The sequence below is a fragment of the Ammodytes marinus genome (genome assembly GCF_949987685.1).
Source record: "Ammodytes marinus genome assembly, chromosome: 6".
NCBI classification, from domain to species: domain Eukaryota; kingdom Metazoa; phylum Chordata; class Actinopteri; order Uranoscopiformes; family Ammodytidae; genus Ammodytes; species Ammodytes marinus.
This window is the reverse complement of record NC_137235.1, coordinates 20,478,791-20,496,754: the sequence shown is the minus strand read 5'-3', so window position 1 is coordinate 20,496,754 and position 17,964 is coordinate 20,478,791. Positions and strand designations below refer to the sequence as shown.

The window sequence follows — 17,964 nt, the reverse complement described above, 5'->3', positions numbered from 1 at the left end:
GGGGAGGAGAAATGGCAGGAAGTGTGAGAGAGTGGCTAAAGAAAAAGACAAAGACAAGCAAAGACAATCATGAGACTCAACTCCATGCTTCTTTCTCTTTTTTCTCTGTCTCATTGCCTGACCTCCGCCATCCTTTCAGGGTTTCTCTCATTCCTTTTCTTTTTCACTCACTCTCTCTTTCTCTCACTTCACTCATTTTTACTTGATATTACATTGTCTGACAACTGTGTTCTGCTAATAAATGTTGTCCTTTTGTCACTACCAAATGTTAAATGAGCAACATTTGAAGAGACTGAAGTCCACAATGTCAGATATGAAGCAGGTCAGAGAGAGAGCAACACGGAAACATCAAAATAATCAAATGAAAACAATCAATCAAACAACACCAGTGTTCAAAACCACGGAGACATTGTCTTACAATGACTGTAAATGAGGCTGACTGCCAGCAAGATTATACAGTATTGTGTCATCAGTCAGATGTACACTTTCTAGTTTCCAAAAGAAGATTACAGAGTGCAACAAAGAAGATCTCCAAGCAACACAATGTCACAATTTGTCAATGTGTTCTTCTGCATATTCTGAATGCATCGCTCCCTCCTTGAATATAAAGAAGACTCATAATAGTTTATGCTACACAATGCAGCTGCGTGTTGCTCTGTCTGGATTAGGCTCATGTGTGTGGCTGCATATAAAATGTTTGAATTTCTGTGAGTGTCTGTTAATTCGGGTTTGTGTGACTTCTGTGCTCTCTCCAATGTTATTTATCGCCATGACTTCAGTGCCGAGCCAAAGCAGCCTCCAGCCATTTGTAACAGTGGAGCGTTTGGACCCGTCACAAAAAAAAACTGATATTAACAGCCGTGTTTGCAACACATACACAGGAACACACAGGAGCTGAGTGCCCGAACACACACACACACACACACACACACACACACACACACACGCACACACACACACACACACACACACACACATGCACGCTCACACGCACACACGCACACATAAATTCACACCAGGAACAGATGTGTGACAATATGGCGAGGCTGTTGAATATTAACTGTGTTGTTGTTTTCACATATTCTCCCTCAAGATGTGTACGACAAAGATACACAGCAGCTGATAAACAATAACTCACAAAGATAAACAACTATCAACAAAGACAAACAATGAGAGAACAGTAATGTACAGTTTACTGAGGCCCTGTTCCAAATCTCCGGGAACTAATTTGAAGAAAAAAAACGAAACACAAATCACTGAAATAGACGGCAATGACTTAGGGGAGCAGTGCGTAACTTACATTGGAAAGCGGATAGGAAACATGGTAAGTACTGCACACAACATTTACAGCAAATATTGTCCAACTAAGACATACTTAATTCCGCTGTTGGTTTTATATTTTAGACTGTTGTATGACCCCAATCATCAGAGCAACTTGAACCAACTGCTCAGTGGAACAAGCACAAGGATTACTTCTGCAGGTTCTCGATGCCATATTAATGTTGGAAGTTGGAAGCGTGTTTAAAGCTTGGTAATGTGTAAAATGTAAAATACACAACCAAATACCAAAAAGCATAACTATATAGCTCCTTTGTAGTGTAATGTTTTGTTTTAATCCAGCATAAAAGATAACTTGATAATAATGTATCATTGTAGATCTTACTGCTTTCTGAAGTGTGTTTTTTTTTTATATGACATTATATAATAAGTATATCTTACCTCAGTTGGATTGAAATGATTAAGTTGCACCATGAATGTGAATCGCACAGCTGTATTATATAGAACACATAAGATCCAATCTGGATACTCAGTAGTAACCAAGGACTTTCCTATCATCATTATCACATCAGTTTGTCTCTTTAAAGTGTAGGGCATTGGTTTCTAGGACATCTAGGAGAAAGTTCTGCATCGATTTTTTAGAACATGACACACCAATACACAAAAGCACACACAGAAATTCAGATACATTATGGATTGTTCCCATAACCATGCTCCGTGTTATTTGGCTCGCCTTTCCTCTCTCTCTCTCTCTCTCTTTGTTCGCAATGATTTCCCTGCGTTTGTAATCAATAAGACACAGACGCGAGCGCGGCATGGCTGATTGTCCTTGTTGTACCAAGTAAAAGGAAGGTGTTAGATGCATTCAAAATCCAATCGCAGCACACCAAATTGCAGAAAAGAGTTTGTGTGCTTTGGTTGAACTGGTTGGTGAAAGTCCCATGTTTGATAGAAAAGTAATACATACATTTAGAGTAAATTGTGATTTAAGTATTAGAAGTATAGGGATTTCAAGAATAGCACCATGTGGACAACTTGAAGGGAATACAGAGACCACCAAACGGCCTATTTGATCCCTGTATCAATTTTATCCCCAAGCATAAACAAGCAGGCATTGTTCAAAAAACCCATCATGCAAGTGAAATGCTATTCTTTAAAGGGAACTCTAGCACGAAGACGTGCTTTTCCCAACGGCATGGTTCAAAGAGAATGTGGCTCATTCTACATTTTAATGATTACTTTGACACAAACCCCCAAAATTTTAATCAAAATACAGCTAGGGGCGGGATACTCTCTGGGTTTTTCTTGAAGCTAATTAGGTGGTGTTTCTTTGCCATCCCACACCAATGCTCCTCCATCTGTCTGCTCACCAGGAAAAAAAAATACTGGTTAAATTAACTCTGAGCTATAAGACTCCCTACAAACTTTGTGTGGGAAGTGGGACTAATTCAGATTGCATGCTTGTTTCTAGTAGGCACTTGAAGATTGTAACCTCGATTCAAAAGTGACTGAAGTGTACTGCTCTAATGTAAAGGTGACTTTGGGTTATAGGCCATTATCTTCTTGTCTGTACCTGCTGGTTTTCAGGCTTTCTAAGCAGCTTCTCTACCCAGACATTATTCATTAATATAAGAAGAAACCAAGTAGTTAAATATATTCTCTGAATTCAACATCAACTTCATGGAAACTCATGCAGAGTTGAGTGAACTGTTGGATGTGTGTGTGAGGGAGAAAAAAAGGAGGCAAGAAGGTGAATCACTTCCCCAAACCCCACTTCAAGGAGTTATACAATTTAACAGTCTGTAATTGTGTTAAAGCTATAGTTTGTGACTTTTTCTTATACATGAATGTTGGTAACATTCAAGCCATAGTCAAATGAGTTGACCCAAAGTTGATTCAGCTCCACAAAATTTGCTTTATTTCTCAGCGTTTACAATCTGGTGTTGCCCCCCGACAGTGGTGCAGGTGCTCAAGAAGCGCTAACAAAAAATGTTCAGTTGTTGATTTTACTGGTAAGAAAAAACCTGGACGTACAGCGGAAGGTATAAAATCAATGCGCAATTACCAAAGGCTTACCTCACGTATGCGCCAACAGTGTTGTTGTAATTACTTAGAATCCCTCAAGGGGCTGATATAAGTTATGTGCTATAGCTTTGAATTAGAAGCAACTTTCCTTTACAAACAGAGGTACGTCTTTCACATTCTGGGATGGGGAAAAAGCCAATTAACAAAACAAAACAGGGCAAGGTAAATGTGTTTGCTCAAGGGGATCTTTCACTCTCCGTGATCAAGACTCAAAGGCTGGCTATCATTCATGCTATTCAATCAGCTGCTGTTTAACACCTGGGACACTAGGTGAAGGCAATGAACAGAAATTCAAGCAGAACTCCTGAGGACCAGGATTTAAAACCACTGGATTAGACAATGAGAAGTTCAGAACAATACGGAGGCAGGCAGACCAATGGCCTGCTCTAACAAAGCTTCTCTCTGGGCTTGACCTCATTATGGCATGTGCTTTCATTTGGATGGAAACATGCTGTGGAGGGATAGACACAAAGACAGGAGAAACATAACTGATTCATCTTTGACTCTGTAAGCGTTTGATCCCCCGATGCAAAGTTTGTTTCAGCACAGATGGCAAGGAAAACTACATGAATATAACATTTTAAAAACAAAAGTGAAATCAAAACACATTCTCATTAAGAGTAACACCTATAGGGAATAGTTGTTGAGGGTATACGAGGGGTTGAACACGTTACCAGTCATTATAAATGACTGCTCTATGTTTGGGTGTTTTCCACTGGGGAAGAAATGGACGGATAAAGCAGGATACAACGCCCCCCCCCCCCTCCCTCCTCTATTATTATTTGAAATTAAATCAGGAATGCTATTACCATTCAGAATACAATATATCGTTGACAGGCCAGACAGGCCAGACAGGCCATTAAGAAATCTAAGACAGAAATCTTTTGATGACCTTCTTGTCAAATAGGTGTTTGTAGTGTAATGAGCAAATTTTCTGGCAATACATTAAACCTTCGATATTTCCCAGGGGCAAGTGCCAACAACTTTGCATACACTCGATATTAAAATGGGTTTAAAGTCAGGTTAAGAAGGTATGCAGACACACCTTGCCTGGATATATTCAAACCAAAAATGATCTCCTTAAGCTACAGTGGATAAATGTGTTAGATTTAGTTGAGTGGTGTGGCCTAAAGCAAACCAGCATGGCCAGTTGTGTAGATATAAACTGTGTTAAGCTAGTGTAGTGAGCAGGTTAATATCAGCAATCATAATGTACTGTCACTCTATCACTCACTGCTACCAAGTTGCATCATCCAATCTTCTCTTACATCTGGCTTATTTTGCATTGCAGATATGAAACAATCATATAAAGACTCAATATTTCCTGCATGAGAGGTCAATCCCACCCTTTCTCTCACATTTTTGGGTGTCATATATGGCCACACTTAGAAGCAAATGTGTTTTGACCTGTTCTAAATAAAAATTAATGGTAGGCAAAATATTTAAGCCATTCTGATGCGTCCCTTAAATAAAGTAGTTCTTGAAAAAATGGATAATAAATAAATACAGATGCCACAATGAAATGTTCCTTTCCTTGCCGCACTTTAAACACCTATGAATCCATAGTCCAGACATGACTGCTCTGCACACACACAAGGCTTTTCTGTGGAATAGGGTGTGCGTGTTCTTGTACCTATACTCTTTTAAACTGTTACCCTACACTATCTTACCCTGGCTAAATCAAAATCCTTTCCCATGCCCCTGAGTCTTGACAGTGCTCTGCTTTTCTTCCACGATCTTCTTCAACTTCCTAAGATGGAAGGAGAGATAGAAAGATAGATAGATACGTGGAAATAGAGCGAGGGATAGGAGGGGAAGGGGCACAGAGCACAAATCCTTCTTGGATGCCCTTGCTGTGTATAGCCTAACTCGTCCCTGGGAGCTTCTCATGACCCCAGGACTTGGAGAGAGGAGAAGAACGTACAGAAGGGAGGGATCAGGGGATGAAAGAGTGGATAGAAATCAGGAGATATTGACTGTGCGGAAGCTTCTTTCTCTCTGCTCAGGAGCCAAGCATCAGATGAAGTAAAGGGGCCCGAGGTAACCCAATGTCCGCTGGCATCACTGTGTGAAACTACTCCAACTTTTTTTTTTTTTAAGGTCAGTTAATTGTTGATTGAGTTTCAGTCAAAGTAGTGCTTTTTCTTGCAGTTGTCTTTGAAGTGGGGTTAGCCCTTTTTGTGCACACCAAAGCTGTCCACTGGATTATGCTTCTTAAGGCTCTTTGGCATGAAGTCAAGAGGTGACTGCTGGGACTATCAACTCAAGTTTAGAGTGCTTATTTATTATGCTCCGTTTGATTGCATTATTGAACCGGCTGCTACTAATTTTATCGTTCATTTTCAATTTTTTTATACTGCCCACGCTGTACCCATATTTCCCATGGAGAAAAGTTCCTCTGCGCTTTTCACATCTCCAATTTCCCCCCTTTCACTTTAACGTCTTTGAAATGTTTTACTAAGTTGAGGGAAACTCTTATAGTGCCCTTATTTGATGTTATCCTGTGGAGGAACCAGTAACTGTGCTAAAGGGCAACACAGATAAACTTGTCTGTCTTTCCTATTTGACATTTCTCTTTTTCCTTTTTGATGCCCTTACAGTGAATGCATGTTGTGATAAGTAAAGGTCGCTGCAATATTAGAGTATGGGTATGCAGTGTGAACAAGGGGGGAAATAGATAAACCTGGGTAGAGGTGTAGTTAGTAGAAAGGTGTATGTGTCAAAGAAAGATGTATGACATAGCTTCTACAAAAATGTATGTGCAAATGTTCTTCCATACAGAAAATACAAAAACAAAAACCACAACTCTTATCAATTAAAGGAAAATATGTCAATACTTGCCGCACTTTTGAAGGACAAGTGATGCATGAGAAATGCAGTGCCAAAACAGCAAAGATGGGCACAAAATGACCTATAATATAAGTATTAAAGCATTCTTATTTTCTTATCATACTGTATGTCTTGAGCATTTCTGTGTAACACTCTTTCCACTCTTCTATACCCTCTCTCCTACCCTAACATTTAGGGACACAATTTGATGTCCAACCAAACAACAATAAGAACAAACAGCAACAAATACAGTTTGACATTATCATATATACAAAAATAATGTCACATCCGTGTAGAATTTGTGCAAATCAAAGCATGCAAAATGTAAAATAAATTAAAAAGGTAGAAGCCGGAAGAAGATGAATCAAGAGAGATGAAATAATTAGGTTTTATTAAAAAATAAAAATGCCAGCATTAAATTGTTTATACTGCCAATCAATAAATGTCATGATTGAGCTGCATCAGAAATAAGCAATTATAGCAAACAATCTCAGCTCAATGAGGAGTATGCACAACAATGTTATATAGTTTCACACACACACACACACACACACACACCCATGTGCACACGCACACCTAACAGACTGAATGTGAAAAGGTATCTTCTTAGATAACCTCTCTCCCATTTTGCGTTCTATATGTTGAGTAAATACTGTCGTCCTTGCATTTGGGAGCATTTCATGTCTACCTAAGGCTGCAGTCAAACTGTTTTTTGCTGCATCAGCCACATGTTGTGCTCATAATGAAAAGCAGTTTTGTTATCAGAGTGACTTGCTGTAGATAGTGCTTCTATCAGTGAACTGGACAAACTAAAACTCTTGGAAATGTGGAACTTTGCATCTTCTGTGCTCCACAAACAATCCACCGGCCAACCTTTCAACAGCTACTTCCTCCAATTTCAATAAGTTTTCTTGTTGTTGTTGTTGTTGGCTGCCTAGTTTTTGTCAACCCGTGCTTCTTGTCAGGCTTTTTAGTCAGTCACTGTCATGAATGCTTCTCTGAAGATGTTGAACTGCTCTGCTTAAAAAGATGCCAGCCACCGCACTTTTTCCCAAAGCGACTGCTGTCTGTCTGCCTCATGGCCGCTCCTCGTACACTTTAAAGTAGAAAAGCGGAACAGTGTGTAACATGGCTTACACTGGCAATCACACCAGAGGCTTTGAAAACGCACAGCATAGCGTTCTCGGAGTGTTCTCTGGAAGTTAGGCTGCTGAACATTTTATTTCTGTGCTACTAGCATAACCAAGTTTTTAGCACTGTGTGTGGTGCATTCCAGTGGCGAACTTAGCCATTTTGGGGCTCCAGGCGAACAGTCATTTGGGGGCCCTTGCATCTAATGTACCTTATATCGCGCACACTGATAGGCCTTTCACACCGCCGCAAAATCGGCGCTAGTTCTGGGCTAGTTCGGAGTTAGAGCTAGTGTTTTGGTTTCACACCTCCAGAAAGCCTGCTCCGGGCCGTAAAAACCGGTTCAACTCATACCCCAGGATTGAGCAGGGTTTGAAGTGAACTGCTTGCGCCAGCGGCCGGGGGAGGGATTATCCTGACCAACCAGACCAACTAAAACCTCATGCCCGCCATGTTTAAAAACACCGCTACTACGAGACGTAAACATAACATAATTACCGAACGTAGCGATCAAATTGACCGGCGAGAATACGCTGTATGGGTCCTGTTTGGTTAAGAAAGCGGCGTCGGGTGACGTACACACACGTTTACAGTGACGTCATGACGTTGCTCTCTTGCCGGCTCCATGGCTGTCTCCGGTCGATGTGAAACCAAAAGGTTCATAACTGGGATAAGGCTGTAACCAGTTTTGAACTGACCCCAACACCAGCCTGGAACTGACTCTTGGTTAATTTTGGTGTGAAAGGCCTATGAGATACTCCATACAAGGGATGAACAAAAGTCACTAGCTTTTTTTCATTTTGGATGAGACTACTCAGGTACGTGTCAGAGGCTTAGCTTGGATTGGTCTAAGAGGATCCCACATCACAGGGTCAAACTGAGCCATTAACTGAACCTGACCCATGACATGTCCATTGCCTAGTCCTAGTTCATTAAGTGTGTCAGAGGGGCCACGCAGAGGAAGCTTTCTCTCTGACAGGAAGTTGATGATTGCCACTAACCTGGATAAAATTCTAGAGACCAATATGACTTTGCTTTCAATTAAATGTGTTGTTTTATTTTTTAAATACACAGTGAATTACAAAATAGCCTGTGTCCACAGAGTCTAGGCCTATTTGAAATAAAATCTTCAAATATTTAAAAAAGAAAATTAGGTTATAACCCTGCCTTCTTTAAGCATGGATAGTAGTGACTAAGTGTGCAGGGGAGAGAGAAATATACACAGATAGAGGGAGGAAGAGATAGCTTTATTTTGCTTTTTTACTTAAATTGATCATTGATGGCTTTAGACTGACTCCTGCTGTCGCAAGCCTATCAGCTGTTGTTCTGAACAGCTGTTACACACGGAGGTGAAAACGAAATTGAAACTTAACTATCGCCTGGCTGGGCTGACTTAAAGTGGAGCAGCCAAATATAGCCTAAACTAATAGGCCTAAATATTGTTACAAAAATACAGGCAATGTGTTGTGTGATTTTTGTCAGTAGCCTACAGTAGACCTAGAGGCTGGCCCCGATCGCCACTAACTGTTCTGTAATACACGATCGCCGATCACGTGAACACACAGGCGTCTTTTTTTTTAGCATATGCATCCAATCCGCGGTTCACGTGGGTCCCAAACCGTGAGGGTTGGTCCGAATGGACCACGGATCAACCGTGATCCGTTGCACCATTAATTATCTCCATCAGTTTGTTGACACACATTCACGTCATTAGCATAGCTGCTGGCTGAGCCAGAGCCACCTGTTGGATTGACAGTAGGAGCTGGAACGTTACCGGTTTATGATGTAGACAGCTGTTCTTCCGTCTAAGGTCCCGCTGCCACCGCGCTGGGTGCTGTAAAAAAGCTTAATAGCTTCGGCAGCTTTGATATTAAGTCCTGACTTTGGTCCTTCTTCTGTTTGTTTTGTGACCCGCTCTCGTATGTTCGCTTCATTTTGGTATAGGTAGGTTATCTCGTCTCTCTCTTCTCCCGCTATTTACTTTTTTGGATTTACGCGTGAACGTGCAGTGTCATGAGCGTAATGTGTAATGGAATAGTCCATGTAGTGCAGACTGAAGGGGGGTGCACGGTTGGCAGAAAGGCCGTCAAAACGCGAGTAATTAGACATCCCGATGATACTATTGTGAAGAGATTTTTTATAAAAAACAATAAATATGGGGCAAAATATAAAGAGGGCATTTTGGGGGCCCCAAAGGGGCTTATGGGGCCCCGGGGCTCCAGGCAATTGCCTGGTTTGCCTCAATGGACGGCCCGCCCCTGGTGCATTCATGTCTCTGTACGTTCAGCATATTGCAGCAATATCAGACTAGCACATGCATAGATTTCAAGCTTCCTAATGGTTCTTGCAAATAAATATGAGAAGTTCTTGTAGTTTGTAAAAGTGTAAGTGCTTTATGAAAGATAAAACAATAAATAAGATTTGAGTAGAACTACAGGACTGTACTTTCCAAGTGCTTGATCCCCACATTTTCAAAACTAGTTTGTGTTAACCCAAATATAATTTGACAGCTGTCCAATCCAATCTTGCATCCATCCTTTTCATTCCCGAAAAGGATTGGCGACCTGTACAGTATCATATCTTGATAGCAGTTTCTTGACATCTCTTAACCTGCACTTCATCATGTAAAGTGTGTACCATCTATCTTTCTTTGTTTCCCTCTTTTGCTCTCTCTCCCCCTCCCTCACTGTTAGACTGTAAGATAGATCATTAGCTTTAAATGGACTTCAATCCGCTCATTACATGTCCCATTTACCTTCACTGCATAACGCTCTACACTTTTCATAACGAGGCAGAAAGAAAAAAATGGGGAGATTTGAGGCAGAACGAAGGAATGCACATGTGGGAGGATCTAGACAGATTGAGAACGGGCAAGACAAAAGTGCGCATGTGAATGAGAGTGTTAGGCAACGAGAGAGACAGAGAGAGAGGGAGAGAGAAAGAGAGAAAGAGAGAAAGAGTAAGGAATTGGGGAGATGAGGACAAAGATATCATTAGCTAAAAGACAGATGGAAAGATTGAATGTTCCAACCAGTAAGGGATTAGAAAAAAGTGAAAAAAGTGCCTGAGGATTTGGAAAAAGAGAAGGGAAACTATACTTTATTTTCATGTTGATTAGTCCCTATCGTAGTGTGCAATATCTATTTTCATTAGATACACCTCAATTTAAAACACACAAAGTCATCATGATAATGACTAAACTTCAGTCCATTGTTCCTTTCCCTGCCATTGAACAACTAATGACTGATGACAGAGTGGGACGTATTTGAAGCATGTAATCACCTTATTATCCGTGTTGTTTTCTATGGTTTTCATTAACCCTGCTATAGGTGATACGGTGCAATGGATGTGTGTGTGTGTGTGTGTGTGTGTGTGTGTGTGTGTGTGTGTGTGTGTGTGTGTGTGTGTGTGTGTGTGTGTGTAGGTTTCACTTTATGCATGTTACTTCCCGTTCTTGACGTATTCGTTACGCTAACAATGCAGAGTGTTGGTTGGTAAACGGTTTCCCTTTATGTATACCATACGTTTGTGTTTTCATGTCAGTTTAGATACATTATTTACGTCTGTCTGTGTGTTTTTGAACTTTAACGATTGGGTTGAGCTAAATGGGTACTTGGTGCGTGCTTATTAATGTGTGCATTCATATATGGGTGTTTATGTTGATATATGTTGTGTGCACTCATGGCCCAGTGTGTGAAATATTTATTTTCTCTATCCATATATTCACGCGCTGATAATGACAAGTTAAAACTCCTATCAAAACCTATCAAGTGCTTTCACGACACTCATTTTTTTATGTCAATGCACAGGTGTTAATGCCATAACATCTGTTAAAAAAAACTAATATGAAACATAATGACTCAGCCTTTAGGGTTGTTTTTGGTGTTGAATCTGTAACAGTCGGAACTTTTCCTCACTATCTTCACCATAGGGGCTTTTCACCGCAGGCTTCTTTGCCTTGCTTATCTGCACTGACCCGTCCATTGACCCAATGTTCTCACTCCTCCTTCCCTGTATCGTTCCATCCCAAACTCCACCACACACCTCCCTCTATCACCCTTTCTAGTTTCTATCAACCAATTCAAATCCTTCTAGTTCAACCTCTCAGCTCCTTTGATCCCTAAGCAAGTATGAGGTCCTTTTTCCTCTACTGTCCATTTTGCTTCGCTTTCAACCATTCCCTCTCTCTATCTCTCTCACTATCTGTCCATCTCTCGTATAGCTCTCTCTCAAGTCATTTCAGTTTATCTCTGTTTTAGAACCAATTTTTTTGCCTGACGCACCCTTCCTTTCTTTTTTCAAAGGTTATTGCTTGAAAATGTACAGCAAATACTATGAAGACAGAGAATGACGTTGTCTGTAAGGGTCTCTCTAGTGATGGTGCAACTGCTGAGGCTGATACAAACCGATTCCATCGATGAGTAACTAAATTAAATGCTCAAGAGGAATGTCATGCAACCAGCACTGTCTTACACATTTAACCATTTAAAATAGGGCTGTCAAATTAACGCGTTCATTTCGATTAATTAATCACAGAAAAATTAACGCGATTAAAAAAATTAACGCAGATTAATCGCACTTCTATATTGCCCTTTGACCTGGTGCAAAAGAGGTGAGACGATAGCGGAGCTGCACTTGTAACTTGCGGAAACGGCCCGCACGGGATTAAAGAGTAAAGAAAGAAGCATAGAGAGGGCTCTATGGATGTGTTATGGGCTGCTCAGGGGCAAATAAGCATGAAGGTAGGAATACGCCTTATGTTATTCTCCGCAGTGTCTGTGCATTATTGATTTAGTGGGTGCCTAATTAACAATCTAGGTTCAAAACAGTATCTCTCAATCTTCCTCCGTGTCTCACTTCTGTTTGCTAGCTGCAATCGTCTCCCGCTAACGGACACCCGCCCCCTCTCACTCTTCCTAGCATATGCCTGTCTTTTTTCCTCCTTTGTGTGTGTGTGTGTGTGTCTGCGTGTGTGTGTGTGAATTTATTTCATGTAGAAACCTCGCTGAGAGAGAGAGAGAGAGAGAGAGAGAGAGACGAACGGTAGCCTATACAGTTGTTTATAAACAGGCATAAAAGTGTCATATAAGTATGCAATTAGTTTAGATTAATTAATCACAGAGCCTGTAATTAATTAGATTATTTTTTTTAATCGCTTGACAGCCCTAATTTAAAAATATATACTGTTTGGCTGGCCAGTCCTGAGGTGTCATCAGCCAACCCAAACATTTTCTCAGCACATTTGCTGCTTTATCTTTTCAAGCCACAGGCAATGAAAAACACACCAAATCATGCAACTACAGATTCACTTTGGCTCAATAGTTTTAATGTCTTTATTTCAACTTGTTTCAAAATCAGAGGAGCTGTGCTTATTATGAATATTATAAAAGCAGTCATATGTTTGCTATATTCCCTGTCATCTGCTGCTATTACAACTCACCTACATGCAGGAGCTAGTTCAATTGAATATGATTTCTGTACACTAACCTCCCTCTGTTCCTCCTGAACTGCTTTCTTATGTCACCCTCCTCTGCCCCCTTTATTATTTTTCTACTTTTGTCCTCCTCATCACCCTTACCCTAGCCATGCTTTCTCTCTCTCTATCCAGTCAATAATATAGTATCTTCCTCCCCTCAGCACTTTTTCCCATGTACAGATCCTCCTATGCATCTTCGTTTTTCGTTTTGGATTCAGAGTTACTGGAGAAGGCTTATTGTCATAATCAGTGCATATCTCTTCACAATCCGCTACGTGTCCATACTGTGTGTGTGGTTAAAACAAAAAGCTGGTGTTAATACACAGCCTAGGCTCTGTAAACTGGTATGAAGGTACAATAACAACAGGTATACTGTTGTTATTGAAGGTATAAGACTTGAGAGCTGAGGAAGCCTGTCTTGGATAAGTGTTACTGAGGAGCCACATGTGGTCACAACATGTACTCAGCAGTCTTTTTTTTCCTATCCTATTTATACAACTTAAAGATAAACCAGAACCTTCCATCAGTTATCACCCTTTTTACCTTACATCAGTTTGAAACAACTTGGTCTGAGGCAAACTGTGTCTTCATAGAACTCCAGTAGATGCTAAAAGGGTAATACAACTCATAGGAGAAACTGACCACTCAGTCTGCATTACATGTGCTCAAGTGCATGTACCAGTGTAAGGTTCCACTTTGTAACAGCCTGACCCTCAAAAACTGTACGCCAGAGGAATGTTGTTCCCTCTGTCAGGCCTGTCAGACTGCCAATCCCCAGCACACCTATAAGCTGATTATAAGTCATGACCGCGCTGTACCACAGGACCGGCTAGTTCGCTCACTCAGCAGCTCAATTCTCCCCCCTAAAATTGTTATATGTGGTGTACCATCTTTGTAATTATTCGCAAGAACACACACCTTCATAAATATTCTACCACAAGTAAAATATTAACCAGGAGAACAAAGTGAACTGATGTGCCTCGTTGTCTGAAACACTTGCACGCATGCACGCACGCACGCACACACGCGCACACACACACACACACACACACACACACACACACACACACACACACACACACACACACACACACACACACACACACAGTATACTTAAACTAACACAGTTAGTGTGGTGCTTACTTTAGGTCCTGGAAGGGTTCTGCCCTTACATGTGATGTCTCTACGGAATGGCTGAACACCACGCCTTCATTCCCTGTGAAGAGGGTAAGAGTGGATGAAAGGAAGGGCAAGGAAAAACACATACATCTTTTGTGTGAAAGCCTGCAACAACATTGCATCATACCTCTCCTTTTGGTATTGAGGGAGACTCTTAACGTGCATGATACAGTGCTCAGATCCTCTGCATGGCATACAAATATTCAAGTAGGAAAATATTTCCAGCAACAATATTTACAATTACTATGTGTGAGTAGTACGGAGATGGGTGGGATGTCTGACTTCAACATTGGAGACAGGGGTTTATGTTCTGTCACAGACTGGAAGTCCTTGTTTACTAGATTTGTTTAATACTTAATCATAATCTTTCCCTGATTTGAACAAAGTCATATGAAGTAGTGACCTATAATTCAATAATCCTTTTTTTGCTGATTTAGTACATTCAGTGTTTATTTCTGATAATGTTAATAAGAAATGTCGGCCAGTTGGCATTCATTTCCCTACAAATACATAGTTTGCAATAGATTCATGCAGTATGAACATAATTGTCTTTAGAAAAGGTTGGCTCTGATATAATGCAGAGTGTAACCCCTCGTGTAGAGCAGCCAGCCCTGCCTTAGCCTTCGGGCCTGAACAGATGCTTGGGGGAAGTACTGTTCATCGCTCCTGCTGAGACTGTAAAGGATGTTGGAAACGCAGCACCGCTACAAATGTAATACTGCAGAGGGCACCTTTAGCCCATTGGCAGGCTGTCGAAAAAATTGGCAAATTTAAAATATTGTTTGAAACTGAGCGGGGACATGGAAGAAATGGTGGACACTTTCTGTCACACCCATTCAATTTAATATTATCCCTGCACAAAATACAAATAAATTTACTTCCAAAATGATGTCCTGAGACATCAATATGTTTATAGAAAAATAGTTTTCAAAATATTATTGATATCAAACTTCCGACAAAAGATGTCTTACCACCAACACGATCAAATAAACTGTCAATAATGGGGAAATGGCAGTCTTTCTTGTTCGATTGCTACTATACAATTTAGCTTCTCACTTTGTCAACCATGAACCAATGTTTCTGTTCGTGTTTCACTTTGATATTCACAATGGTCTGACTGTCATATTCTTTTTTTTATAAAGAATTTTTGTTGGGGGCATTTTCAATGTTTTATTGATAGTGCAGATGGCCGGAGATGAGCCAGTGAGGGAAATGAAATGCAGAGCACTGACCACTGGCTAGATTTGAACCAGGGTCCGCTGCTAAGAGGACCAAGCCTCATTGAAGGGGGTGCTTTAACCACTACACCACGAGAGCCCCCCCCCCCCTCTTTTGAGAACTGTGCTGTGTATAATTGCTCTGTCTTTTTTCCTCTGCAAAAATACTCATCTGGCCTTTTTAATTACTATTCATTATTTTCCAAATCAGATGCCACATATCTGGATGAAAAATTTATTTTGGTTCAGGGGAGCATTCTGGGTGCCTGACAATGAATTTGACTCACTCTGCCTTATTGAGCTCCTTACCCATCAATCTGTACTGCACTGCAGGGTACTTTGCAAGGTACTTTGCCAGGTACTTTGGAAGGTAATTTGCAAGGTAATTTGCCTAAATTAAAGATTCTTCACAATAATAAAGGGGCCCTGTGGAGCCTAAACACATTTCCTTCCATATAAAACGTTTTCAAAAGCCGATTTAGAAAAGTATTTTAAATCCGGCATTGTTTCCATTCATGTTACATCCTATTACCGCCCCCTGTGGATCAGTGGCACAGTTTGAAACGTTGGCAGATCTGTGTATCGTGTCACTCACATACACATACTTTACGTATATCCTCAGTAGCCTGGTGACACCAGTCTGGACTTTTTCCATCTCCCCGTCAAAAAATTTCAGAGCAAATCATGGCCTGCACTCAGACTGCTTATCTGTCTGTAAGTGGAAGGAAGCCCCTGATTGGTTCATGTAGGTGTCAATCTAGCCTCGAGTCAGATCGGGCTCTCCACACTTTGCTTCTGTTTGTGGAAGGCAGCCCCTGATTGGTTCATTTAGTCGCTGATGTCAACATGGATTGACATATTTGAAACTCGTGAGATATGACTGTTCTCAGTAGGCTAGATTGACGACTACATGACCTAATCAGGGGCTGCCTTCCAATATGGGATGCACTTTAGGTCAGAACGAAGGCACTGATAGGCCTTTCACACCAAAATGAACCAAGAGTCAGTTCCAGGCTGGTGTTGGGGTCAGTTCAAAACTGGTTACAGCCTTATCCCAGTTATGAACCGGTTGGTTTCACATCGACCGGAGACAGCCATGGAGCCGGCAAGAGAGCAACGTCATGACGTCACTGTAAACGTGTGTGTACGTCACCCGACGCCGCTGCTCTTGTGGCTAACGCTAAAGCTACCGCTAGCTTTAAGCACAACAACAGCGGCGAATACGTCTTATTTTTACACTTGTTGGCTCTCGCTTTGCTTTCTTAAGCAAACAGGACCCATACAGCGTATTCTCGCCGGTCAATTTGATCGCTACGTTCGGTAATTATGTTATGTTTACGTCTCGTAGTAGCGGTGTTTTTAAATATGGCGGGCATGAGGTTTGAGTTGCTCTGGTTGGTCAGGATAATCCCTCCCCCAGCCGTTCGCGCAAGCAGTTCTTATCAAACCCTGCTCAATCCTGGGGTATGAGTTCCCCCGGTTTTTACGGCCCGGAGCAGGCTCTCTGGCGGTGTGAAACCAAAACACTGGCTCTAACTCCGAACAAGCCCAGAACTAGCGCCGATTTTACGGCGGTGTGAAAGGCCTATGATTGGCCTGGTCTTTATTGCTAGGGTTCCTCCCAAAGGAGATTGGAGAATCCTCTACAGAGTATTTTATAAAACACCACGTTGGTTATGTTGGTGTTATACTCTTTATGCATACCCTTACCTGTGACTCTTAGTTTCTCTGTGCCGATGATGATCTCCTCTTCATCTGCAGAGAACAGAACTCTCTCTCCGTCTGTACTCCTCACCTCAAACCTCTGACACTGGGCCTCTACCATTTCTGAACCTGAGAGAGAGAGAGAGAGAGAGAGAGAGAGAGAGAGAGAGAGAGAGAGAGAGGAACTAAGTTAAAAATCAATAGCAGAAGCTGCGTTTTCTCAGATATTGGGACAACTAACGGGATCCATGCTGTTGTGATACATCCGTAGAAGCATGTCTGTGGAACAATGTGCCACTTATTCTGGATAGAACAGGCTTTGAACAACTCTCTACTGACGAAGAAAAGTAAATCAGTGGATTATACAAAGTAACAGGGTGACTGTTTCTGAGAGGGGATGCTGTTAAAATAAAAGTATTTTTCAATGTTTCAAGTGACACACCGAATTCAATTCAGTTGAATTGTACTGGGGTGGCAGCATACATGTCAGAGCAATCTAAAAACATAAGCACACAAAACAATAATCTGCACTGCTACATGTAAATGCAGTGAAGAAACCATTTAAGCTGTTTTCAAAATGTCAAAACCCTTAAAATCAGACACTGATAGGGTAAACAAGACTTTAAATTACATGAAAATGTTATGGAATCTTAGTCCCCTTGTAAGTCCGCACCTTATGTTTGGAAATAATAAAGTATTTGTACAGCTTGGGAATTCTAACTTTCACCTTAAACTACTGTACATCTCCCTTAAGGACTCTGACTTAAGACAAAAATAACATTGTAAGATAAGTGCAGGGTGGGACAAAGCAAATTAGGAATACAATGTAGACAATACTTTGGACAAATTAATTGAAGTGCTTATTCAGGAAAGCATGTTTTAGCAGCAATACATAATTCCATTCTATTAACACACGAACAATGTGAAAAGTGTATGATCTAGAATAGTACAAAGACATTAAAAATTAAGCAGAGGGGAGGGGAGGGAAATGACTATTTAAGATAAGAAAAAAAACAGTCTGCTTTCAATCCCCATCTCACTTCTGAATATGCACATGCAACGGAT

General features: G+C 41.0%; 1 protein-coding gene across 1 annotated transcript in view; it reads right to left on the bottom strand.

Annotated features, from left to right (window-relative positions):
- sgcz (sarcoglycan zeta) overlaps positions 1-17,964 on the bottom strand; it is a gene marked incomplete at both ends in the record, with an annotated part of 296,277 nt that overhangs the window by 23,761 nt on the left and 254,552 nt on the right. The window contains 2 exons of the mRNA XM_080028761.1: positions 13,943-14,015; positions 16,906-17,028. Of these exons, the coding sequence (XP_079884887.1) occupies positions 13,943-14,015; positions 16,906-17,028 (196 nt within the window). The remainder of the gene's footprint in view (positions 1-13,942; positions 14,016-16,905; positions 17,029-17,964) is intronic.